The 25505-nt window shown below is 35.6% G+C and overlaps 2 protein-coding genes across 2 annotated transcripts; both read right to left on the minus strand.

Moving 5' to 3' along the window:
- Positions 1-5388: 5388 nt before the first annotated feature.
- LOC148938937 (uncharacterized) lies at positions 5389-6806 on the minus strand. The gene is made up of 2 exons (XM_089107427.1): positions 6532-6806; positions 5389-5577 (listed from the first exon to the last, which is right to left on the minus strand). Exons 1-2 carry the CDS (start codon positions 6730-6732, stop codon positions 5389-5391), a joined length of 390 nt encoding a protein of 129 aa, XP_088963553.1. The 5' UTR covers positions 6733-6806.
- An 880-nt stretch (positions 6807-7686) lies between these two features.
- Positions 7687-25198, minus strand: LOC148938938 (uncharacterized). Its single transcript, XM_089107428.1, has 8 exons — positions 24894-25198; positions 23655-23963; positions 22417-22606; positions 20027-20335; positions 18787-19095; positions 14676-14984; positions 8877-9115; positions 7687-7875 (listed from the first exon to the last, which is right to left on the minus strand). The coding sequence occupies exons 1-8, from the start codon at positions 24999-25001 to the stop codon at positions 7687-7689; spliced, it is 1962 nt and encodes a 653-aa protein (XP_088963554.1). The 5' UTR covers positions 25002-25198.
- Between the last annotated feature and the right edge of the window lie 307 nt (positions 25199-25505).

Below are 25505 nucleotides of genomic sequence, written 5' to 3' on the forward strand. Positions count from 1 at the left end.
ATGGCTATCTCAACATTTCAGTGGATGTGCTTGGGGAAATGGTAGGCGTGAGAGGGGGGTTAGTTGTCCTCCAATCACTTTCTACTATGAAAAAGGGCACTAGTCCTTTCAATTTCCAATCAAATGAGCCCTTTTTGAAATTTCTACGATAGCCCTTTCTATAAAAACCTTATATGCCCCCAGGGCACAACTTACAACCCTTACCCTGAGCGCTGTGGAAGGGGGGTTGTTATCCTAAAAGACATAATTTCCAGAACTTTTAACTTTTACTAACAACCTTTGCCCTGAGGGATGTGGGGAGTTTGTAATCTTCAAATACATAATTTCTAGAACTTCAAACTACGTTGACGGAAATGGCTATCTAAAATTTTTGATTGGATGTGTTTGGGAAATGGTGGGCGTGAGAGGGGGGCTAATTGCCCTCCAATCACTTTCAACTATTAAAAAGGGCACTAGCCCTTTCCAACCGAATGAGCCCTTTTTGAAGTTTCTATGACAACACGTTCTATAAAAAACTTTTATGCCCCCAAGGCATAACTCATAACCCTTGCCCTGAGGGATGTGGGGGGGGGGGGGTTCATCCTCAAAGACCTAGTTTCCAGAACTTTCAACTACGTTGAACCCAATGGATATCTCAGAATTTTAATTGGATGTGTTTGGGGAAATGGTGGGCGTGAGAGGGGGGTTAGTTGCCCCCCAATCACTTTCGACTATTAAAAAGAAACTAGCCTTTTAATTTTCAATCGAATGAGCCCTTTTTGAAGTTTCTACGACGACGCGTTCAGTAAAAACCTTATATGCCCCCAGGGCATAACTTACAACCCTTGCCCTGAAGGCTGTGGGGGAGTGTCCTCTTCAAAAACATAATTTCTATCTGGAAATCTACAACACTGAACAAAATGGTTATCTAAAATTTTTGATTGGATGTGTTTGAGGAAAAGGTGGGCGAGAGAGGGGGCTAGTTGCCCTCAAATCACTTTCGACTATTAAAAAGGGCACTAGACCTTCGAATTTCCAATCGAATGAGCCCTTTTTCAAGTTTCTGAGATAAAGATTTCAATAAAAACTTATATGCCCCAGGGCATAACTTATAACTCTTGCTCTGAAGACTGTGAGGGGAGTGTCCTGTTCAAAGGTATAATTTCCTGAACTTAAACTGCGTGGAACAAAATGGCTATTTCAAAATTTTGATTGGATGTGTTTGCGGAAATGGTGGGCGTTGAAGGGCTGTTAATTACCTTTCAATTACTTTCGAATATTAAAAAGGGCTCAAGCCATTTCAATTTCTAATCGAATGAGCCCTTTTGAAGTTTCAAAGACAACGCTTTCTATAAAAACTTTATATGCCCCCAGGGCATAACTTACAATCCTTGTCCTGAGGGGCGTGAGGGGGTTGTCATACTCAAAGACCTAATTTCCAGAACTTTAAACTACGTTGAACAAAATGGCTATCTCAAAATTTTGATTGGATGTGCTTGGGGAAAAGGTGGGCGTGAGGGGGGGGGGGTAAGTTACCGTCCAATCACTTTCAACTATCAAAAAGGGCACTAAGCCTTTGAATTTCCAATCAAATGAGGCTTTTTTGAAGTTTCTATGACAACACCTTCTATAAAAACCTTATATACCCCCAGGCCATAACTTAGAACCCTTGCCCCAAGGGCTGTGTGGGAATGTCCTCCTCAAAAACATAATGTCTGTCTTGAAATCATCAAAGCTGAACAAAAATTCTATCTCAAAATTTTGATTGGATGTGTTTGGGGGAATTATGGGCGCGTGGGAGGGGGTCTAGTTGCCCTCCAATCACTTTCAACTATTAAAAAGGGCACTAGCCCTTTGAATTTCCAATCGAATAAGCCTTTTTTGAAGTTTCTACGAAAACGCCTTCTATAAAAACCTTATATGCCCTCAGGGCATAACTTAAGACCCTCACCCCGAGGGTTGTGGAGAAGTGTCCTCCTCTAAAAGATATTTTCTATCTGAAAATCAACTATGCTGAACAAAATGGCTATCTCAAAATTTTGATTAGATGTGTTTGGGGAATGATGGGCGTGGGGGGGCTAGTTGCCCTCGAATCACTTTCTACTATTAAAAAGGGCACTAGCCCTTTGAATTTCCAATCGAATGAGCCTTTTTTGAATTTTCTACGACAACGCCTTCTATAAAAACCTTATATTCCCCCAGGGCATAACTTAAAACCCTTGCCCCGAGGGTTGTGGGGGAGTGTCCTCCTCTAAAACATATTTTCTATCAGGAAATCAACTACGCTGAACAAAATGGCTATCAAAAAATTTTGATTGGATGTGTTTGGGGGAATGATGGGCGGGGGGGGGGGGGGGCTAGTTGCCCACAAAGCCCTTTCAAATATCAAAAAGGGCACTAGCCACTCCAATTTGCAATCGAATGAGTCCTTTTCGAACTTTTTACAACAACTCCTTCGATACGAAGTGCCTGGGTATAGAGACAAAAAACAACAAAAAACAACACATTGTGCCCACATATGCAGGCTTATCTTAGTTTTGACAACATTTATGGATAAACTAAATTCCACCTGGGAGGGGGGCTGGGGTCTGGCGAAAACTGTGGTCTGGTAGAGGCAGTTGCTCCCTCAGTCCCATAGGAAACTACAGTACTTTCCCATTAGATAGGCGTATGTAAAAAGTCAGGTTTGGTTAATGCTAATAAAATAAAATAAAATAGGATGAATAAATAATAGTTTATAAACAAATTTGGGCTATATATTTAAACATTAGGGGGTGGGGGTAAAGCATTGCATATATTAAATACAGAACCTAACCTAGGTACCTTTTTCTCCCCCTAAACCCCAAAAAACAACAGTTTAAATATAGTAAACGCATTGAAAACCACGCTAAGCATTGTATTGCTGTATAGCGGTGTCCTGAACTAACCCATCAAAAACGGGTTTTTCGTGACTGGTTTCCCTGTAAAGGCCCATATAATGGGAAAGTACCGAAACTACGCTCCTGAACACAAGCCCTTGCCACTTAGTGGTGGAAGAAAAGTAGGCATCTGGTTCTGGAAGCACTCAAAGTTGTATATTAAAAGAAAGATTACTTATTGTTATACTTACTTATTCAAATTATTTACTTGGCAATTTCACTGTAATATTCACTCTATACGCAAGATTGTGCATCCAAAGAGAAAGAAAAACAAATGAAAACAATTCTGTAGGAGAACTCAGGTAATTCTTCCAAAAAATTTTGAAATGAAAGCAAACTTCGTTTATAATACCATTTATCGTACCTACACAAGAACTGATCTTTTTGAAATTTCGATTCATTTGTAAGTAATGAATGGCTTTTCTATTTAGGGACACGTCAAATAACTCCCTAAGCCTAAAGGAACATTTCTGTTGAGCTAGCAAAATTTCTCACGAGCATGTCGATGTGCAAACCTGTCCGCAAACCTTTTGTGCCGAAGCTACTCGCCTGCAGCTACTTTCTTGAATGCTACTAAATTTTTAATTTTTAATAAATTTTACTAAATTTTTATTTTTTAAACATAGAATTTAAGGTTTATTTCTTCTTAAAAAAAAAATACAAAAAGAAACGACACTATTTTTCCCTAGATTGGAGGGGATTAGAAACTATATAAAAAAAAATAAGTTTAGTACTGAAACTAAGAAGCAACATAAAAACTTAAAACGAACAGAAGTTATTCCGTAAAAAAAGATCATGGTAGTGTTGTTTTTAAACTAAATTTTAATCAAAAACGAGCAGAGATTAATTTAAAAAAACTAGGTTTTTCCGAGGGAAGTAAAGAGCGAAGTTGAAACTTAAAACGAACAAAAATTATTACTTTACAGCCTATCTAACATATATCAATAAAACTAATGCAAAAAATTAACTGGTGATATTTCCCTATGTTTATAAGATTACAGAAAACTCGCGCTTTACTGAAAACACGAAAGCCCAGTATAAAAGAGAAGCATATTTATTTGGGAGTCAAAAGTAAATACGTAGCCTAACAACAGCAAACTAATCTATAACACTTTTTGTAATCTTAAAGGAACTGGGGTATCAGTAACTTTTAGTATACAATTAAAATTATTTTAAAACTTAGGCATAAAAATAACTAGTTTGCAGTCATTAAACATCATACAAAATAAGGGATTGATTTATCGGGTAACATCTTGGTCTCATCAAGTATTACTCGAAATGAAGAGCATATCAACCATAATATGGACTCTGGAGATCCAGTTATTTCTCTCTATGAAATGGAGAATTTCAAGTGGAGATACAAATTTTAAAGCGAGTCTGTTGTCTTAGTACTAATAAGATTCCTTCACTTCGAACTTGTCGAAGATTGTTGCTTTATTTTATAAATAAAGCAACAATCTAAAGATGCTTTACTTTTATACTGTTAAAAGTGCACTTAAATGTTTATTTTTACCGCACAAGAACTCTTATATTGTTTTGTGTTTTCAGTAAAGCGCTAGTTTTCTGTAATCCTCCAAAAACAGGAAAATATCACCAGTTGATTTATTTGCACTAGTTTTATTTATATATGTTAGATAGGCTGTAAAGTAATAATATTTGTTCGTATTTAAGTTTCAACTTCGCTCTTTACTTCCCTCGGAAAAACAGTTTTTCAAAATTAATTATCCATCATAGCCTACCCTATTGATTGTTGCATAGCTGGATTTTAAGCTTCAAATTTATTTTAGTCTACACCCGCATGGCAGGGCTTTTTTTTAAAAAATAAAAGCTCGCGCTTGTTTTTTTTTTCAGTTTTTAAATTTTGAAAAAAGTTTTATAACTTTTTAAAATAAAAAATATTAAAATTGTTTTAGAAAACAAAAAAAAAAAAAAAATGTAAAAAAAACGGGTTTTAATGTTGGAATATACCGGTGATGGAATCAGGGAGCAAAAAAGTTTTAATTTTGATGTCCTCGATACTTTAAGTGTGATATTGCTTTTTACTACCCAAAAAAAATTGAAATTTTTACAAAATAATTTCTAAATAAGCATTTTCTTTTAATGTATTGTTTTAACTTTTTTGGGTTCAATGAAGGATCCCTAGTTAGTAACTACAGCTTAAATAGTTAATAGTAAAAATAAGTAAACACAGTTAATGGGCAATTTTTTTGATTCTTTAATACCATTGTAATACAACTATATAATTTATTTTTATGAAAAATAGATTTTAAAAAATGAATTTAATCAAATTATTTTTTTTTAATTGCTTTTAAAAAATTAAATTTTTCAACGAGCAATTTCTAAATAAGAATAATATTTAAACTTATTGTTTTAATTCTTTTTGGTTCAAAGAAGGCTCCGTAGTCAGTAACTACAGCTTAAATACTCAATATAAAAAATAAGTAAATAGAGTTGACGGGTATTTTTTATGTTTTGTTTAGATTTTTTAATATCACTTTAATACAACTATAAAGTTTACTCCAATGAAAAACAGATACATACTCTTATAGTCGCCATCCCCTTTATTCTTTTTTCTTTGAATATCCTCTGAGCTAGAAGGTACGTCACCAGGATTGACATCTATCATTGGAGCAAGAGAGGGATCGGCAGTAGGGGTCTCCTGAGGCTGAGCCATCCGTGTCTGAAATTAAAAGGTTTGTGACCAAAAGCGACCTATAATAAATGTTAAATGCAAACTAGCCGAATTTCACAAGTTTATCTTCCGTCTTGTTGAATTACATATTCATTAAGTCTTTTAATGAGCTTAAGATTCACTCAAGCTAGAAAGGTCCCAGGGAGGGACAATATTACTGGCTATAGAGCTGCTAGACACACACAAAAAACGCATTAAATAATTAAATAATCAAATCGCTATATATGCATATATCTACTACAAACAACATCTAAAAAAAAATTCTACAACTGCAAACAATTAACTGCAGCACCAAGCCACCTGAGACAAAGCGAGCTGCGCAAGTTCCTCCTCTCTCCCAATCTAGTCAAAACTTCTCCCAGTACACCAACTCTGAGTCATGTTTTTTTACTTAAATCCTTTCTTACGAGCTCGGTCCACCCTTTCTGGGACGACCCTCTATGGTATTTTCGTATGACCATATATGGTCAGCCAAAAAAGAACTATTATCAGCAATCAGTCATCGTTCATCCGAAGAGAGTGTTCTAGCCATTGAAGTCTAGCCCACTAGAAAATGGGATTGAACAAATTTTTCGTGCACTTTACTATTTGAAATACGATAAGTCAGACAGTTACCCAGTATTGGCTATGTTGACTACTGGACAGACCAAATACCAAACAAACAAAAGTCGTCAACTACAAAATTTTTCTAAAATTTGTGGAATATATTGTTCATGCATAGTAGACTACTGCCACCAATGTTCCATCTGAGACAAATCAATTAACTTTTTCAAAGTCACGAAAAAGAAAAAAAGAAGGGGAAACATACAGCGCAAAAAAGGAGCCCGTCATATAAAGAAGAAAAAAAAGTGATGAATAAAATGTCAATTTTCAACCTATGGTAGCCGGCATAGCCGAGGGAATTCAAGCCAATATATGAAGCCATGAATGAAAGATACTCACTTCATCACCCAAAGTGGGTTTCCAAAACTCAAGCGTATCCAAAACCGGCTTAGATGGTTTATCTCCATTAGAAAGCTGGGTGACATCTCCAAATCTTTGAGAGATTTGATCCCAGTGCGTTGTCATTCTCGCCATAGGAGGCGCTGCAACTGTGCAAGAAGTCACCACTTTCAGTACACTGTTTCTTGCCCTCTCTGCCATTAACCGACAAAAAGCCACTTCTTGGGGTCCAAGCTGCTCCACTTTTCATCACAGCCTTTGTCTTAAAATCTTCGGCTTTGTCACCTAAGAGAGTAATTTGAAATGAATAAAAAAAAGAAAACAAATTACAGTTTAAGGTTGACTTGTACGACCCTGGGGTTTGCAGTTCATGTCACCTGACCCAATTGATCAGGTGACTTTGGGAAAACAATGAGCGTGGGAGGGGGCCTAGTTGCCCTCCATTTTTTTGGCCACTTAAAAAGTGACCAAAACTAATATAGTGACCAAAAGTGACCCCCTAATATACTTATTAAAAATATATGAATATAGAAGTTCGTTACGTAAGTTAATTCGTAAGTTATGTATATTTATTACTAATAAAAACATTCGTAAATACAATTAAACAACTTTCGAGAAAGCCATTTAACCAAATAAAAGTAAATTAATATGAAAATTTTGTTTTAATTATTCATGTACGGTAAGCCAAAATCAAAAGCTTCATTAATTAAAAAATGTTCAGAAATTAACTAAAAAAAACAAGTTTTTTTTTAACTGAAAGTAAGGAGTAACGCTAAAAATGAAAATAAATCGAAACTATTACGTATATGAAATGTACGGTCCCGTCCGCAACGCCCTACTCTTTACGACTATAATAATACAACTTGCTCAACTTGCTCTAATACAACTTGCTCTAATACAACTATATAATTTATTTTTATGAAAAATAGATTTTAAAAAATGAATTTAATCAAATTATTTTTTTTAATTGCTTTTAAAAATTAAATTTTTCAACGAGCAATTTCTAAATAAGAATATTATTTAAACTTATTGTTTTAATTCTTTTTGGTTCAAAGAAGGTTCCGTAGTCAGTAACTACAGCTTAAATACTCAATATAAAAAATAAGTAAATAGAGTTGACGGGTATTTTTTATGTTTTGTTTAGATTTTTTAATATCACTTTAATACAACTATAAAGTTTACTCCAATGAAAAACAGATACATACTCTTATAGTCGCCATCCCCTTTATTCTTTTTTCTTTGAATATCCTCTGAGCTAGAAGGTACGTCACCAGGATTGACATCTATCATTGGAGCAAGAGAGGGATCGGCAGTAGGGGTCTCCCGAGGCTGAGCCATCCGTGTCTGAAATTAAAAGGTTTGTGACCAAAACTGACCTATAATAAATGTTAAATGCAAACTAGCCGAATTTCACAAGTTTATCTTCCGTCTTGTTTAATAAAATATTCATTAAGTCTTTTAATGAGATTAAGAGTCACTCAATCTAGTAAGGTCCCAGTGATTGAAAATATTACTTTCTATAGAGCTTCTCGACACACACCATAAACGCACTAAATAGTTCAATCTTCTAATCGCTATCTCTGCATATATCTACTACAAACAACATCTCAAAACCAATTTCCACAACTGCTAACAACTCACTGCAGCACCAAGCCACCTGAGGCAAAGCGAGCTGCGCAAGCTCCTCCTCTATCCCAACTTATTCAAAGCTTCCCCCTTTACACCCAATATGAACCATATTTTTTTTACTTAAATCCTTTCTTACGAGCTCTGTCCACCCGTTCTGGGACGACCCTATATGGTATTTTCGTATGACCATATATGGTCAGCCAAAAAAGAACTATCTTCAGCGATCAGTCATCGTTCATCCGAAGAGAGTGTTCTAGCCATTGAAGTCTAGCCCACTAGAAAATGGGATTGAACAAATTTTTCGTGCACGTTACTATTTGAAATACGATAAGTCAGACAGTTACCCAGTATTGGCTATGTTAACTACTGGACAGACCAAATACCAAACAAACAAAAGTCGTCAACTACAAAATTTTTCTAAAGTTTGTGGTATATATTGTTCATGCATAGTAGACTACTGCCACCAATGTTCCATCTGAGACAAATCAATTAACTTTTGCAAAGTCACGAAAGAGAAAAAAAGAAGGGGAAACATAAAGCGCAAAAAAGGAGCCTGTCATAGAAAGAAGAAAAAAACGTGATGAATAAAATGTCAATTTTCAACCTATGGTAGCCGGCAGAGCCGAGGGAATTCAAGCCAATATATGAAGACATGAATGAAAGATACTCACTTCATAACCCAAAGTCGGTGTCCAAAACTAAAGCGTATCCAAAACCGGCTTAGATGGTGTATCTCCATTAGAGAGCTGGGTGACATCTCCAAATCTTTGAGAGATTTGACCCCAGTGCGTTGTCATTCTCGTCACAGGAGGCGCTGCAACTGTGCAAGAAGTCACCACTTTCAGTACACTGTTTCTTGCCCTCTCTGCCATTAACCGACGAAAAGCCACTTCTTGGGGTCCAAGCTGCTCCACTTTCATCACAGCCTTTGTCTTAAAATCTTCGGCTTTGTCACCTAAGAGAGTAATTTGAAATGAATAAAAAAAAAGAAAACAAATTGTTTAAGGTTGACTTGTACGACCCTGGGGTTTGCAGTTCATGTCACCTGACCCAAGGGGTCAAGAGCCAAGAAGTGATGTGGAGGGAGCCGAACCTGCAAATAGCCCAATTGCTACTCAATTTTTTCCTGACTGTTTTTCCAAGGCTGTTCAAGACACATAGTTTTTAGTAAAGCACCAATAGTTTTCAGAAAGGGGGCAGTAACCAAACTCTCGTAAGTAGTGATTTTTGTTCGTTCTAAACTGGATTTGTATGTTCAATTTAAGTTTTACTCGATTAAAGATTTATTTATTCATTTACATTAGCATATGGTGTATATTTGTCAGCTACGATTACTAATTTAATGTATTTTCGTTCTGGGTTTCATTTATTCTTTAATGGTAATTAATTAAAAAAAAACTTTTTCCACAAAATAAGTTTTTCAAAAAAAAAAAGAACTCCATTGAACCAAAAATGAACAAAAACAGAATCAAATAATATACCAAGCATACAACTACCACACATTAGTATCAATAAATAAATGAAACCCAAAACGAACAGAAATTAAAATAAATAACAGTCTAACTCAAAACGAGCAGAAATTAATATGAGTAGGGTTCTAAAACCCTATGCTTTCTAAAAGCCAGAATTCGAATTTTGTTCCAATTCTTTAAAAATGACCGCTTAATCACAAAGGCCGTTAATTAGAATAAATAGCTCTTATGAAAGTACTAAAAAATCTCTGGCTTAAAGACTGAGGTTGTGACAAGTGGGTGAACACAATCATTTATGTAATATTTTCTGTTTGTTTAAAGTTTTGATGTTGCTGCTGTTGCAGTTGAAAAACTTGTTTTTTTTTATATTTAATTTCTGATCTTTTTTTAAATAATGCTGGGAAGTCCGGCGTCCCCTTCATAACAATGTCCCTTCCCCCATGAAAACTTCTTTCATGGAAAGATCCTCCTACATAACCCCCGACCCCAGGCACGTACGCAGGAATTTGTTTGGGGGGGGGCCCAATTTGTTTAGGGGGGGCCAAATCCTTCAAACCCATTATTCTGTGAGAAAAATCAGAAAATTGTGGGAAAATGAAAAAAAAATCGTGAGATTTCGGTGGGGCCCGGACCCGGAGGCCCCCCTCCTTGCGTAGGTCCCTGCCTGACCCCCCCCCTCACTACCAGGAAAAATCTCCCCTGAAAACGTCTGTACTGTATACTTCCCAATAACCAATACTCGTATATGTTAACATTGGGTAAAGTTCATAACTTTCAGCCCTCCTCCCGGGAACTTTGGGGGATTAAGTCATCCTAAAAGAAATACTTATACTATTTTCGAATTTGCTGAACAAAATGGCAATCTCAAAATTTTGATCAGGTGACTTTGGGAAAACAATGAGCGTGGGAGGGGGCCTAGTTGCCCTCCATTTTTTTGGCCACTTAAAAAGTGACCAAAACTAATATAGTGACCAAAAGTGCCCCCCGAATATACGTATTAAAAATATATGAATATAGAAGTTCGTTACGTAAGTTAATTCGTAAGTTACGTATATTTATTACTAATAAAAACATTCGTAAATAAAATGAAACAAGTTTCGAGAAAGCCATTTAAACAAATAAAAGTAAACTAAGATGAAAATTTTGTTTTTATTATTCATGTACTGTGAGCCAAGATCAAAACCTGCATTTATTAAAAAACGTTCAAAAATTAAATAAAAAAAAACAAGTTTTTTTAACTGAAAGTAAGGAGAGACGTTAAAACTTAAAACGAACAGAAATTATACCGTGTATGAAAGGGGCTGTCCCCTCCTCAACGCCTTGCTCTTTACGGTAAAGTTTGACTTTCTCACAACTCTATTTTTTTTAAACAATAAAAAACTTTAGCGTAAAGAGCGAGGCGTTGAGGAGAGACAGCCCCTTTCATATACGGAATAATTTCTGTTCGTTTTAAGTTTTAATGTCGCTCCTTACTTTCAGTTTAAAAAACTTGTTTTTTTTTATCAAGGAGGCACACTTGTGCCTCTATAAAGAGGCGACCCACCACAATGTTAAGCGATTTCAGGTCCTAGAGGTCGCAGAGAGACGGCGGCAATCGCATTTTGTAGCCCAAGTTCAAACTAAGAAACTTGCAAAATTTCATCATCCTCCGACTTTATCTTCATGGGGTAAACTGGGCCGGAATTTTGGACCCTCCCACCAAAGCCCCCCTTTAACGTGGTCCGATCGAGGATAAATTTATAGGCTAAACTTTCCTCATGCCCGGGAGCGTATCCACGAAAATTCAGCTCAATGCGATCACCCCTTCCCTGTTTTCAAAAAACCAAATATCGCCACTTAACCTTCATTCTCATCATTTCTTCTTTTCTTTTCTTAGCCACGCCTACAGGCCACAGTTGGCACCGGATCCGGTTGAATGAGGACTCATGCGAAGCAGAATTGGACCTGTTAGGGCCTTTGATATTTTCAGACCGAAAAAATTATCCCCCGAATTTACATTTACGAAAAACCTTAGTTTTTTTCAAATAATACACATAAACAGGTTAGACATGCTTTGTTATGAAAATATCTGGGCGTCAATTTTCATAACAAAGCATGTCTAACCTGTTTATGTGTATTATTTGAAAAAGACTACGTTTTCTAAAGAGTTAAAGAGGCTGAGTTACAAGGTCAACCCTTAAAACGTACAGGGAGTAGGAGGCACAGTTCGGGGGGGGGCTGTTAAAGAGGCTGAGTCACAAGTTCGAACCTTAAAACGTACAGGGATTAGGAGGCACCCTGTACGACGTGATTTGAGTATTCAGGAATTAAAAGCCTTAACACAAGAATGTTCAAGAGCGGGGGGTTTGGGGGGGGGGTGGCAGCCCCCCAACTTATACTCCTGACGATCTGCTAACAGTTAGTCAAGCAATAATAAGTAATAAACTGTACAAAAACGTGCAGAAATTATTTGAAAAAAACTACGTTTTCTAAAGAGTTAAAGAGGCTGAGTTACAAGGTCGAACCTTAAAACGTACAGTGATTAGGAGGCACAGTTGGGGGCTGCCGCCCCCAAACCCCCGATTTCGCAGCCTTTAAATAAAAAAAAATTTTTTAAACTGAAAGTAAGGAGCGACATTAAATCTTAAAACGAGCAGAAATTATTCCGTATATGAAAGAGGCTGTGCCCTCCTCAACGCCTCGCTCTTTACGCTAAAGTTTGACTTTCTCACAACTCTTTTTTTAAACAATAAAAACTTTAGCGTAAAGAGCGAGGCGTTGAGGAGGGCACAGCCTCTTTCATATACGGAATAATTTCTGCTCGTTTTAAGATTTAATGTCGCTCCTTACTTTCAGTTTAAAAACTTTTTTTATTTAAAGGCTGCGAAATCGGGGTTTGGGGGCGGCAGCCCCCAACTGTGCCTCCTAATCACTGTACGTTTTAAGGTTCGACCTTGTAACTCAGCCTCTTTAACTCTTTAGAAAACGTAGTTTTTTTCAAATAGTTTAATTATAGTAAAGATCGAAGAGGGTATAATGCATTATTTTTTGTTTTTGTTGTTGTTTAGACCAGGGCACTTCGTATCGAAGGTTGCCATGGGAACTTGAAAAAGGGCTCATTCGATCGAAAATAGAAAGGGCTGTAGCCATTTTTAATAGTTCAAAGTGATTTGAGGGCAACAAATCCCCCTTCCAATCCCACCCTCCCACGCCAACCCTCCAATTTTTGCTCTTAAAATTGAACCAAATCGAAATAGCGTAAGTGTATCCAAGCAATCACAGAAAGTAAAAATATTTTTTTTCGAATGGTATCAAGTTTTCCGTTTCAGGTCAACTAGAGGAGGTATGAAACTAAATTAAACAGTACTATTTGTGTACAGATTTTTCAAAGGGTGTATGTTGTTTAAAAATGCTGAAAATTTTTCTCCAGCATACAAATAGCAGGCCAAACTATAAAGTCTTAAAAAAAAAGATTTAAAGTATTATTTTCTTTTTTCCCTGAAAAGACTATGCCAATATAAAACGAACAGAAATTAATTTTGAAAAAACTTTATCCACAAAATAAGTTTTTCAAAGAAAAGTAAAGAACTCGATTAAACAAAAAATGAGCAAAATAAAATCAAATAATCTACCAAGCGTGAAACTACCACAAATCAGCATCGATAAATAAATGAAGCCCTAAACGAACAGAAATTACAATAATTAACCGAGTCAAACTCAAAACGAGTAGAAATTAACATAAGTTGGGCGCACAACCCCTATGCCTTCCTAAGGCCAGAACAAAATTTGCACTTTACTGAAAAAATACAAGTGAATGTGCATTGTCAGTTTAATATACATATACTGATATTTAGTAATTAAAATGTTAATATTATTTGATTTATTAAAGTTATAAAAGTAAAAAAATTTATATGTTTTCAGTGAAGCGCAAATTTTGTTCTGGCCTTGGGAAGGCATAGGGGTTTTGCGCCCAACTTATGTTAGTTTCTGCTCGTTTTGAGTTTGACATAATATTTGCCGAAGTACATGCTACAAAGAAAAATTGAATTTTAAATTCTTGCTCATTAAGAGATAAAATGTATTTTACGAAAGTGTTCAAAACGTCTTTTTGCAAATTTTTTTTTTAGGAAGAATTTAAAGAATTTAGTTCCAATGAGAAATTGCATTCAAAATTTCTAGAACTTTAATAGATGTTTTGCTAGGTACTAGACTTTACATGCCATCCTTAAAAAATTGGCGATCTTATTTATATAATTTATTTTAAAAACTTTTTAATTATAAAATCATTTTTTTAGTTCTCATTTTATGTTGATATCAAATCTTCGATCTTGAAAGTTGCAGAATCAGATATATTTTAGTAGAAAAGCAGAAAAAAACACTAAGTAGTAAAAAGGAGAAAAATATATTTGAAATCAGCATAAAAATTCATTTCTTTTGATGCATCTATTAGTATCAAAACTCCACTTTTTAGAGTTTCGGCTACTATTGAGGCGGGTCGCTTCTTACTTACAGTTCGTTACCAGGAACAGTTTGATAATGGAATTTTGTATTCAATTATACAGACCTCTAGATTTAATTATACAGTTTTGTTAGTAGCAAATACCTATCTTAAGAAGAAGTGGGGGAGGGGGGGGGGAAAAAGAATCGGTCAAAATTTAACAAGAAACTTGGGAGACTCAACGGCTTCGAAAGATTCAACTTTAATTTGAAGGTGCAGCTGCATTGTAAAACCATATGTCTAGCCAAAGTTTGCAAACTGTATGTTAAGCTAAAATTCATTAACCTAGAAAAGAATGTCTGCCAGACACGGACCAGTAAATGGTAGTTTTTTTTATATTTCAAAAAGTTACCTCTGCCAGTGATGTTGTCACTGGCAGAAACACGGGACACTCAACGACTTTGAAAGATTCAACTTAAATTTGAAGGTGCTGCTGCATTGTAAAACCATATGTCTAGCCAAAGTTTGCAAATTGTATGTTTAGCTATAATTCATTAACCTAGAAAAGAGTGTATGCCAGACACGGACCAGTAAATGGTAGTTTTTTTTATATTTCAAAAAGTTACCTCTGCCAGTGAAAGTTTTTCCGTCTTTGGTGACTGAGCATATAAAGTTGAATCCATCAAGTGTATCGCTTGTGTCCTCTTTGAATACCAATTTGGGGTCGAGCCCATAGAGACGATTTGCAGGAGCTGCAGAGTCTCTAGGAGGTTCAGGCACCACTGGATCAAACCTTGAGATTCGGTCAGCACAAGCCTGATTAATTCCAGGCTCTCGTTTCGATGGACTTGAATCTTCAGGAGCCTGAACATTAGAATAAAAAGCTTGAAGAACCTGGGATGCCACATCATGCTTTAATGCTTTTTTTGTTCCACCTTAAAAAAAAAAAAATTATAGCATTTTTGTCTTCATTTAAACGACTTGACTCGTTTGGGATGCTTTGATCCCACTACGACATAATTCTTGCCGAAGTAAATGCTTTAAAAGGCTAGAAAAAAAAATTAAGTTCTTGCTCATAAAGAAATAAAATGTATTTTGCAAAAGTATTCAAAAAGTCTTTTTCCAAACCCTTTCTTTAGGAAGAATTAAAAAAATTTAGCTTTCAATGAGAAATTGCATTTAAAATTCTTAGAGCTTTAATACATGTTTTGCGAGATAATAGACATTACATACCATCCTTAAAAGATTGGGAATCTTATTTGTGTAATTTATTTTAAATACTTTTTAATTATCAAATCATTTTTTTAGTTTTTCGTTTTATGTTGATATCAATTTTTCGTTCTGGAAAGTTGCAGATTCAGATTTATTTTAGTAGAAAAGCAGAAAAAACTACTTAGTAGTAAAAAAGAGACAAATACATTTGAAATCAGCATGAAAATTAGATTTTTTTTTATGCATCTTTTAGTACTAAAATTCTGTTTTTTAGAGTTTCGGCTACTATTGAGGCGGGTCGCTTCTTACTTACAGTTCTTTACCAAGAACAGTTTGATAATGGAATTTTGTATTCAATTATACAGACCTCTAAATTTAATTATACAGTTTTTGTTAGTAGCAAATACTTATCTTAAGAAGAAGTGGGGGGGGGGGGGGAGGAAGAATCGGTCAAAATGTAACAAGAAACTTGGGAGACTCAACGGCTTCGAAAGTTTCAACTTTAATTTGAAGGTGCAGCTGCATTGTAAAACCATATGTCTAGCCAAAGTTTGCAAACTGTATGTTTAGCTAAAATTCATTAACCTAGAAAAGAATGTCTGCCAGACACGGACCAGTAAATGGTAGTTTTTTTTTATATTTCAAAAAGTTACCTCTGCCAGTGAAAGTTTTTCCGTCTTTGGTGACTGAGCATATAAAGTTGAATCCATCAAGTGTATCGCTTGTGTCCACCTTGAATACCAATTTGGGGTCGAGCCCATAGAGACGATTTGCAGGAGCTGCAGAGTCTCTAGGAGGTTCAAACACCACTGGATCGAACCTTGAGATTCGGTCGGCACAAGCCCGATTAATTCCAGTCTCTCGTTTCGATGGACTTGAATCTTCAGGAGCCCGAACATTAGAATAAAAAGTCTGAAGAACCTGGGATGCCATATCATGCTTTGCTGCTTGTTTTGTTGCAGCTTAAAACAAAAAATAAATTGTAGCATTTTTGTCTTCCTTTAAATGACTTGACTCGTTTGGGATGCTTTGATCCCATTACGACATAATACTTGCCGAAGTATATGCTATAAAAAGCTAGAAAAAATAAATAAATTTTAAGTTGTTGCTCATTAAGAAATAAAATGCATTTTGCGAAAGTATTCAAAAAGTCTTTTTCCAAACCCTTTTTTTTTTAGGAACAATTAAAAGAATTTAGCTTTCAATGAGAAATTGAATTCAAAATTCCTAGAACTTTAATACATGCTTTGCTAGATAGTAGACATTACATACCATCCTTAAAAGATTGGGAATCTTATTTATGTAATTTATTTTAAATAATTTCAAATCAGAATCAGAATCATTTTAATGACAACAGCTGTCATAGACACATTAAAAAAAATGCACTAAAAGGCGCTGTTTTTTACATGAAAACTTTTTTACATAAAAACACTTCTCTACATTTTATTAAAAGCACTTGTAAAAAAAGGAACAAAGGAGTTACTAAGTCTGTTTTTGCGGCACGAGACGGGCATAAGTTTGCTTTTGCTTCTGGTATTTGCGCGGACAGGCATTTTAGGTGGTAATATTGTCCTATGTACAGGACTAGACAATAAAAACTGGCCAAAACGAATTATCAGCTGGAAACGGCGATCGTGAAGGCTTGGTATTTCAAGTGACTTCAGAGCGGAACTGTAATCTACATATTTTTCGCAAAGAATGATCTTTACAGCTCGTTTCTGGATCCCCTCCAAATCATCACTTAAGTAATCTATGTGATGAACTTGTGAGCCCTAGACGGGGCACGCATATTCAAGGATGGGTCGAATAAAAGTGAGGTACGCTGTTTTCAGCTGATACACTGGAAAACCTAGGCGGCGCATCGCCACCAGTGTCCGCATAGCATAATGTCCCTTCTTAACCAGCTCTTGTACATGAATAGAGATCGAACAGTCCACACTAAAGGTGACGCCCAAGATAGTCGCACACGAAGCAGAAGGGAACAAAGTCACGGGGTAGGTAAAATCGCGTTTAAATGGGTTGAACCTCAAAACCTTTGATTTATTCTCATTAATTTGAAGACTGTTCGCAGTACACTGTGATTTAAACTGATCGAAAAAATTTGGGTCGAACTGGGCTACAGCTTGCGAATCCTTTACGTGGTATTTAAGAAGCGCAGAGAAATCATCGACGAATTTAAAACGATCGTCAAAGTCAGAAAGTACATAGTTGATAATAGCCAGGAAAAGAAGAGCTGCTAATATGGTACCTGGAGGGGCCCCACATGTAATTTCCACCCTGTTCGATTCAATATTATTGTGGAAAAGGGTGTACACTTTTTGCTACCTGTAACGTAAGAAATCAACTACCATTTGGAGGATGTGCTTACGGGCACCTATTGACTTGAGATTCTGGGCGGCAAGAGGGTGCTCAATCAAATCAAAAGCCTTTCGGTAATCTACCAGAAGTAAATCTACAAACGAGCTTCCAAACTCCAGCCATTCAACTACTAGGTGATAAAGCCGTACTAAACAAACAGACGTGCTGCATCCCTTCAAGCAACCATTCTGGAAGGGGTCAAGTGACAGTGAAATGTCCGTGAGAAGTTCACGATATATGAAAGATTCTGCAACTTTAGCAAAGTTCGGTGTGATCGAAATAGGTCTTAACTGATCACATGTCTTAGGTCCTTTAACTTTGGGTATTACGCGATCATAGGCTCGCTTCCAAGCATCGGGAAAGGTTTGTTCACGATGCCAATGGTTTGGCTAAAAACAAGGCATATTCGCGAATAAGTTTGACCGGCAACTCACCAGGGTAGGAAGAGCAATTCGGTTTTAGTTTTTTAAGTTCTTTTTAAACAGCAAATTCGGTAAACTGTTTTATTTCGTCAGTTTCACTATCGACTAAGAGATCAACCAGTTCGGCCTCTGTAATTGAGGGGTAGGTGGCACAAATGCCAGCAAAGAACTCGTTTACGTCTGAAGCGCTCATTTGAGATCCGTCAGGCTTGGGTATTTTCTTCTTTCTGGAAAGTTGCAGATTCAGATATATTTTAGTAGAAAACCAGAAAAAACTACTTAGTAGTAAAAAAGAGAAAAATACATTTGAAATCAGCAGGAAAATTGGATTTTTTTATACATCTTTTAGTATCAAAATTCCGTTTTTTAGAGTTTCGGCTACTATTGAGGCGGGTTGCTTCTTAAAGTTTGTTACCACGAACTGTTTAATAGAGAAAAATTGGAATTCTGTATTCAATTATACAAACCTCTACATTTAATCATTCAGTTTTTGTTAGTAGCAAATACCTATCTTAAAAAAGTGGGGGAGGGAGGAAGAATCAGTCAAAATTTCATAAGAAACACGGGACACTCAACGGCTTTGAAAGATTCAACTTAAATTTGAAAGTGCTGCTGCATTGTAAAACCATATGTCTAGCCAAAGTTTGCAAACTGTATATTTAGCTAAAATTCATTAACCTAGAAAAGAATGTCTGCCAGACACGGACCAGTAAATGGTAGTTTTTTTTATATTTCAAAAAGTTACCTCTGCCAGTGAAAGTTTTTCCGTCTTTGGTGACTGAGCATATAAAGTTGAATCCATCAAGTGTATCGATTGTGTCCTCTTTGAATACCAATTTGGGGTCGAGCCCATAGAGACGATTTGCAGGAGCTGCAGAGTCTCTAGGAGGTTCAGGCACCACTGGATCGAACCTTGAGATTCGGTCAGCACATGCCTGATTAATTCCAGGCTCTCGTCTCGATGGACTTGAATCTTCAGGAGCCCGAACATTAGAATAAAAAGCTTGAAGAACCTGGGATGCAACATCATGCCATGCTTCTTTTTTTGTTCCACCTTAAAAGAAAAAATAAATTGTAGCATTTTTGTCTTCCTTTAAATGACTTGACTCGTTTGGGATGCTTCGATCCCATTACGTCATAATACTTGCCGAACTATATGCTATAAGAGGCTAGAAAAAAAAAATTAAGTTCTTGCTCATTAAGAAATAAAATGTATTTTGCAAAAGTATTCAAAAAGTCTTTTTCCAAACCCTTGCTTTAGGAAGAATTAAAAAAATTTAGCTTTCAATGAGAAATTGCATTTAAAATTCTTAGAGCTTTAATACATGTTTTGCGAGACAGTAGACATTACATACCATCCTTAAAAGATTGGGAATCTTATTTATGTAATTTATTTTAAATACTTTTTAATTATCAAATCATTTTTTAGTTTTCGTTTTATGTTGATATCAAATTTTCGTTCTGGAAAGTTGCAGATTTAGATATATTTTAGTAGAAAAGCAGAAAAAAATACTTAGTAGTAAAAAAGAGAAAAATACATTTGAAATCAGCATGAAAATTGGATTTTTTTTTATGCATCTTTTAGTATTAAAATTCCGTTTTTTAGAGTTTCGGCTACTATTGAGCCGGGTCGCTTGTTTCTTAAAGTTATTTAACAAGAACAGTTTTATAGTGGAAATTTGTTTTAAATTATACCGACCTCGAAATTTAATTATAAAGTTTTTTTTAGTAGCATATACCTATCTTAAGAAGAAGTGGGGGGGGGGGGAGGAAGAATCGATCAAAATTGTAACAAGAAACTTGGGAGACTCAACGGCTTCGAAAGTTTCAACTTTAATTTGAAGGTGCAGCTGCATTGTAAAACCATATGTCTAGCCAAAGTTTGCAAACTGTATGTTTAGCTAAAATTCATTAACCTAGAAAAGAATGTCTGCCAGACACGGACCAGTAAATGGTAGTTTTTTTTTTATATTTCAAAAAGTTACCTCTGCCAGTGAAAGTTTTTCCGTCTTTGGTGACTGAGCATATAAAGTTGAATCCATCAAGTGTATCGCTTGTGTCCACCTTGAATACCAATTTGGGGTCGAGCTCATAGAGACGATTTGCAGGAGCTGCAGAGTCTCTAGGAGGTTCAAGCACCACTGGATCGAACCTTGAGATTCGGTCGGCACAAGCCCGATTAATTCCAGTCTCTCGTTTCGATGGACTTGAATCTTCAGGAGCCCGAACATTAGAATAAAAAGTCTGAAGAACCTGGGATGCCATATCATGCTTTGCTGCTTGTTTTGTTGCAGCTTAAAACAAAAAATAAATTGTAGCATTTTTGTCTTCCTTTAAATGACTTGAGTCGTTTGGGATGCTTTGATCCCATTACGACATAATACTTGCCGAAGTATAGGCTATAAAAAGCTAGAAAAAATAAATAAATTTTAAGTTGTTGCTCATTAAGAAATAAAATGCATTTTGCGAAAGTAATCAAAAAGTCTTTTTCCAAACCCTTTTTTTTTTAGGAACAATTAAAAGAATTTAGCTTTCAATGAGAAATTGAATTCAAAATTCCTAGAGCTTTAATACATGCTTTGCTAGATAGTAGACATTACATACCATCCTTAAAAGATTGGGAATCTTATTTATGTAATTTATTTTAAATAATTTCAGAATCAGAATCAGAATCATTTTAATGAAAACAGCTGTAATATACACTTTAAAAAAAATGCACTACAAGGCGCTGTTTTTTACATGAAAACTGTTTTACATAAAAACACTTATCTACATTTTATTAAAAGCACTTGTAAAAAAAGGAACAAAGGAGTTACTAAGTCTGTTTCTGCGGCACGAGACGGGCATAAGTTTGCTTTTGCTTCTGGTCTTTGCGCGGATAGGCATTTTAGGTGGTAATATTGTCCTATGTGCAGGACTAGACAATAAAAACTGGCCAAAACGAATCATCAGCTGAAAACGGCGATCGCGAAGGCTTGGTATTTCAAGTGACTTCAGAGCGGAGCTGTAATCTACATATTTGTCGCAAAGAATGATCTTTACAGCTCGTTTTTGGATCCCTCCAAATCATCACTTAAGTAATCTATGTGATGAACTTGTGGGCCCCAGACGGGACACGCATATTCAAGGATGGGTCGAATAAAAGTGAGGTACGCGATTTTCAGCTGATACACTGGAAAACCTAGGCGGCGCATCACCACCAGTGTCCGCATAGCATAATGTCCCTTCTTAACCAGCTCTTGTACATGAATAGAGATCGAACAGTCCACACTAAAGGTGACGCCCAAGATAGTCGCACACGAAGCAGAAGGGAACAAAGTCACGGGGCAGGTAAAATCGCGTTTAAGTGGGTTGAACCTCAAAACCTTTGATTTATTCTCACTAATTTGAAGACTGTTCGCAGTACACTGTGATTTAAACTGATCGAAAAAATTTGGGTCGAACTGGGCTACAGCTTGCGAATCCTTTACGTGGTATTTAAGAAGCGCAGACAAATCATCGACGAATTTAAAACGATCGTCAAAGTCAGAAAGTACATAGTTGATAACAGCCAGGAAAAGAAGAGCTGCTAATTTGTTCACGATGCCAATGGTTTGGCTAAAAACAAGGCATATTCGCGAATAAGTTTGACCGGCAACTCACCAGGGTAGGAAGAGCAATTCGGTTTTAGTTTTTTAAGTTCTTTTTAAACAGCAAATTCGGTAAACTGTTTTATTTCGTCAGTTTCACAATGGACTAAGAGATCAACCAGTTCGGCCTCTGTAATTGAGGGGTAGGTGGTACAAATGCCAGCAAAGAACTCGTTTACGTCTGAAGCGCTCATTTGAGATCCGTCAGGCTTGGGTATTTTCTTCTTTCTGGAAAGTTGCAGATTCAGATATATTTTAGTAGAAAACAAGAAAAAACTACTTAGTAGTAAAAAAGAGAAAAATACATTTGAAATCAGCAGGAAAATTGGATTTTTTTATGCATCTTTTAGTATCAAAATTCCGTTTTTTAGAGTTTCGGCTATTATTGAGGCGGGTTGCTTCTTAAAGTTTGTTACCACGAACTGTTTAATAGAGAAAAATTGGAATTCTGTATTCAATTATACAAACCTCTACATTTAATCATTCAGTTTTTGTTAGTAGCAAATACCTATCTTAAAAAAGTGGGAGAGGGAGGAAGAATCAGTCAAAATTTCATAAGAAACACGGGACACTCAACGGCTTTGAAAGATTCAACTTAAATTTGAAGGTGCTGCTGCATTGTAAAACCATATGTCTAGCCAAAGTTTGCAAACTGTATATTTAGCTAAAATTCATTAACCTAGAAAAGAATGTCTGCCAGACACGGACCAGTAAATGGTAGTTTTTTTTATATTTCAAAAAGTTACCTCTGCCAGTGAAAGTTTTTCCGTCTTTGGTGACTGAGCATATAAAGTTGAATCCATCAAGTTTATCGATTGTGTCCTCTTTGAATACCAATTTGGGGTCGAGCCCATAGAGACGATTTGCAGGAGCTGCAGAGTCTCTAGGAGGTTCAGGCACCACTAGACCGACCCTTGAGATTCGGTCAGCACAAGCCTGATTAATTTCAGGCTCTCGTTTCGATGGACTTGATTCTTCAGGAGCCCGAACATTAGAATAAAAAGCTTAAAGAACCTGGGATGCCAAATCATGCCTTGCTTCTTTTTTTGTTCCACCTTAAAAGAAAAAATAAATTGTAGCATTTGTTTCTTCCTTTAAATGACTTGACTCGTTTGGGAAGCTTCGATCCCATTACGACATATTTCTTGCCGAAGTAAATGCTATAAGAGGCTAGAAAAAAAAAATTAAGTTCTTGCTCATTAAGAAATAAAATGTATTTTGCAAAAGTATTCAAAAAGTCTTTTTCCAAACCCTTTCTTCAGGAAGAATTAAAAAAATTTAGCTTTCAATGAGAAATTGCATTTAAAATTCTTAGAGCTTTAATACATGTTTTGCGAGATAGTAGACATTACATACCATCCTTAAAAGATTGGGAATCTTATTTATGTAATTTATTTTAAATACTTTTTAATTATCAAATCATTTTTTTAGTTTTCGTTTTATGTTGATATCAAATTTTCGTTCTGGAAAGTTGCAGATTTAGATATATTTTAGTAGAAAAGCAGAAAAAACTACTTAGTAGTAAAAAAGAGACAAATACATTTGAAATCAGCATGAAAATTAGATTTTTTTTATGCATCTTTTAGTATTAAAATTTCGTTTTTTAGAGTTTCGGCTACTATTGAGGCGGGTCGCTTCTTACTCACAGTTCGTTACCAAGAACAGTTTGATTATGGAATTTTGTATTTAATTATACAGACCTCTAAATTTAATTATACAGTTTTTGTTATTAGCAAATACCTATCTTAAGAAGAAGTGGGGGGGGGGGGAGGAAGAATCAGTCAAAATTTAACAAGAAACTTGGGAGACTCAACGGCTTCGAAAGATTCAACTTTAATTTGAAGGTGCAGCTGCATTGTAAAACCATATGTCTAGCCAAAGTTTGCAAACTGTATGTTTAGCTAAAATTCATTAACCTAGAAAAGAATGTCTGCCAAACACGGACCAGTAAAAGGTAGTTTTTTTTTATATTTCAAAAAGTTACCTCTGCCAGTGAAAGTTTTTCCGTCTTTGGTGACTGAGCATATAAAGTTGAATCCATCAAGTGTATCGATTGTGTTCTCTTTGAATACCAATTTGGGGTCGAGGCCATAGAGACGATTTGCAGGATTTGCAGAGTCTCTAGGAGGTTCAGGCACCACTGGATCGAACCTTGAGATTCGGTCAGCACATGCCTGACTAATTCCAGGCTCTCGTTTCGATGGACTTGAATCTTCAGGAGCCCGAACATTGGAATAAAAAGCTTGAAGAACCTGGGATGCAACATCATGCTTTGCTGCTTTTTTTGTTCCACCTTGAAATAAAAAACAAATTATAGCATTTTTGTCTTCATTTAAACGACTTGACTCGTTTGGGATGCTTCGATCCCATTACGTCATAATACTTGCCGAACTATATGCTATAAAAGGCTAGAAAAAAAAAATTAAGTTGTTGCTCATTAAGAAATAAAATGTATTTTGCAAAAGTATTCAAAAAGACTTTTTACAAACCCTTTCTTTAGGAAGAATTAAAAGAATTTAGCTTTCAATGAGAAATTGCATTTAAAATTCATAGAGCTTTAATACATGTTTTGCGAGATAGTAGACATTACATACCATCCTTAAAAGATTGGGAATATTATTTATGTAATTTAATTTAAATACTTTTTTATTATCAAATCATTTTTTTAGTTTTCGTTTTATGTTGATATCAAATTTTTGTTCTGGAAAGTTGCAGATTCAGATATATTTTAGTAGAAAAGCAGAAAAAACTACTTAGTAGTAAAAAAGAGAAAAATATATTTGAAATCAGCATGAAAATTGGATTTTTTTTATGCATCTTTTAGTATTAAAATTCCGTTTTTTAGAGTTTCGGCTACTATTGAGGCGGGTCGCTTCTTACTTACAGTTCTTTAACAAGAACAGTTTGATAATGGAATTTTGTATTAAATTATAGAGACCTCTAAATTTAATTATACAGTTTTTGTTAGTAGCAAATACCTATCTTAAAAAGAAGTGGGGAGGGGGGGGAGGAAGAATCGGTCAAAATTTAACAAGAAACTTGGGAGACTCAACGGCTTCGAAAGATTTAACTTTAATTTGAAGTTGCAGCTGCATTGTAAAACCATATGTCTAGCCAAAGTTTGCAAACTGTATATTTAGCTAAAATTCATTAAACCTAGAAAAGAATGTCTGCCAGACACGGACCAGTAAATGGTAGTTTTTTTTATATTTCAAAAAGTTACCTCTGCCAGTGAAAGTTTTTCCGTCTTTGGTGACTGAGCATATAAAGTTGAATCCATCAAGTGTATCGCTTGTGTCCTCTTTGAATACCAATTTGGGGTCGAGCCCATAGAGACGATTTGCAGGAGCTGCAGAGTCTCTAGGAGGTTCAGGCACCACTGGACCGAACCTTGAGATTCGGTCAGCACAAGCCTGATTAATTCCAGGCTCTCGTTTCAATGGACTTGAATCTTCAGGAGCCCGAACATTAGAATAAAAAGTTTGAAGAACCTGGGATGCCACATCATGCTTTGCTGCTTGTATTGTTGCACCTTAAAACAAAAAATAAATTGTAGCATTTTATCTTCATTTAAATGACTTCAGTTGTTTGGGATGCTTTGATCCCATTACGACATAATACTTGCCGAACTATATGCTATAAAAGGCTAGAAATTTTTTTTTTTAAGTTGTTGCTCATTAAGAAATAAAATGCATTTTGCGAAAGTATTCAAAAAGTCTTTTTCCAAACCCTTTTTTTTAGGAAGAATTAAAAGAATTTAGCTTTCAATGAGAAATTGAATTCAAAATTCCTAGAGCTTTAATACATGCTTTGCTAGATAGTAGACATTACATAC

This window comes from Artemia sp. Qi Xiang Cuo, unplaced genomic scaffold (genome assembly GCF_049724085.1).
Source record: "Artemia sp. Qi Xiang Cuo unplaced genomic scaffold, ASM4972408v1 HiC_scaffold_27, whole genome shotgun sequence".
NCBI lineage: Eukaryota > Metazoa > Arthropoda > Branchiopoda > Anostraca > Artemiidae > Artemia > Artemia sp. Qi Xiang Cuo.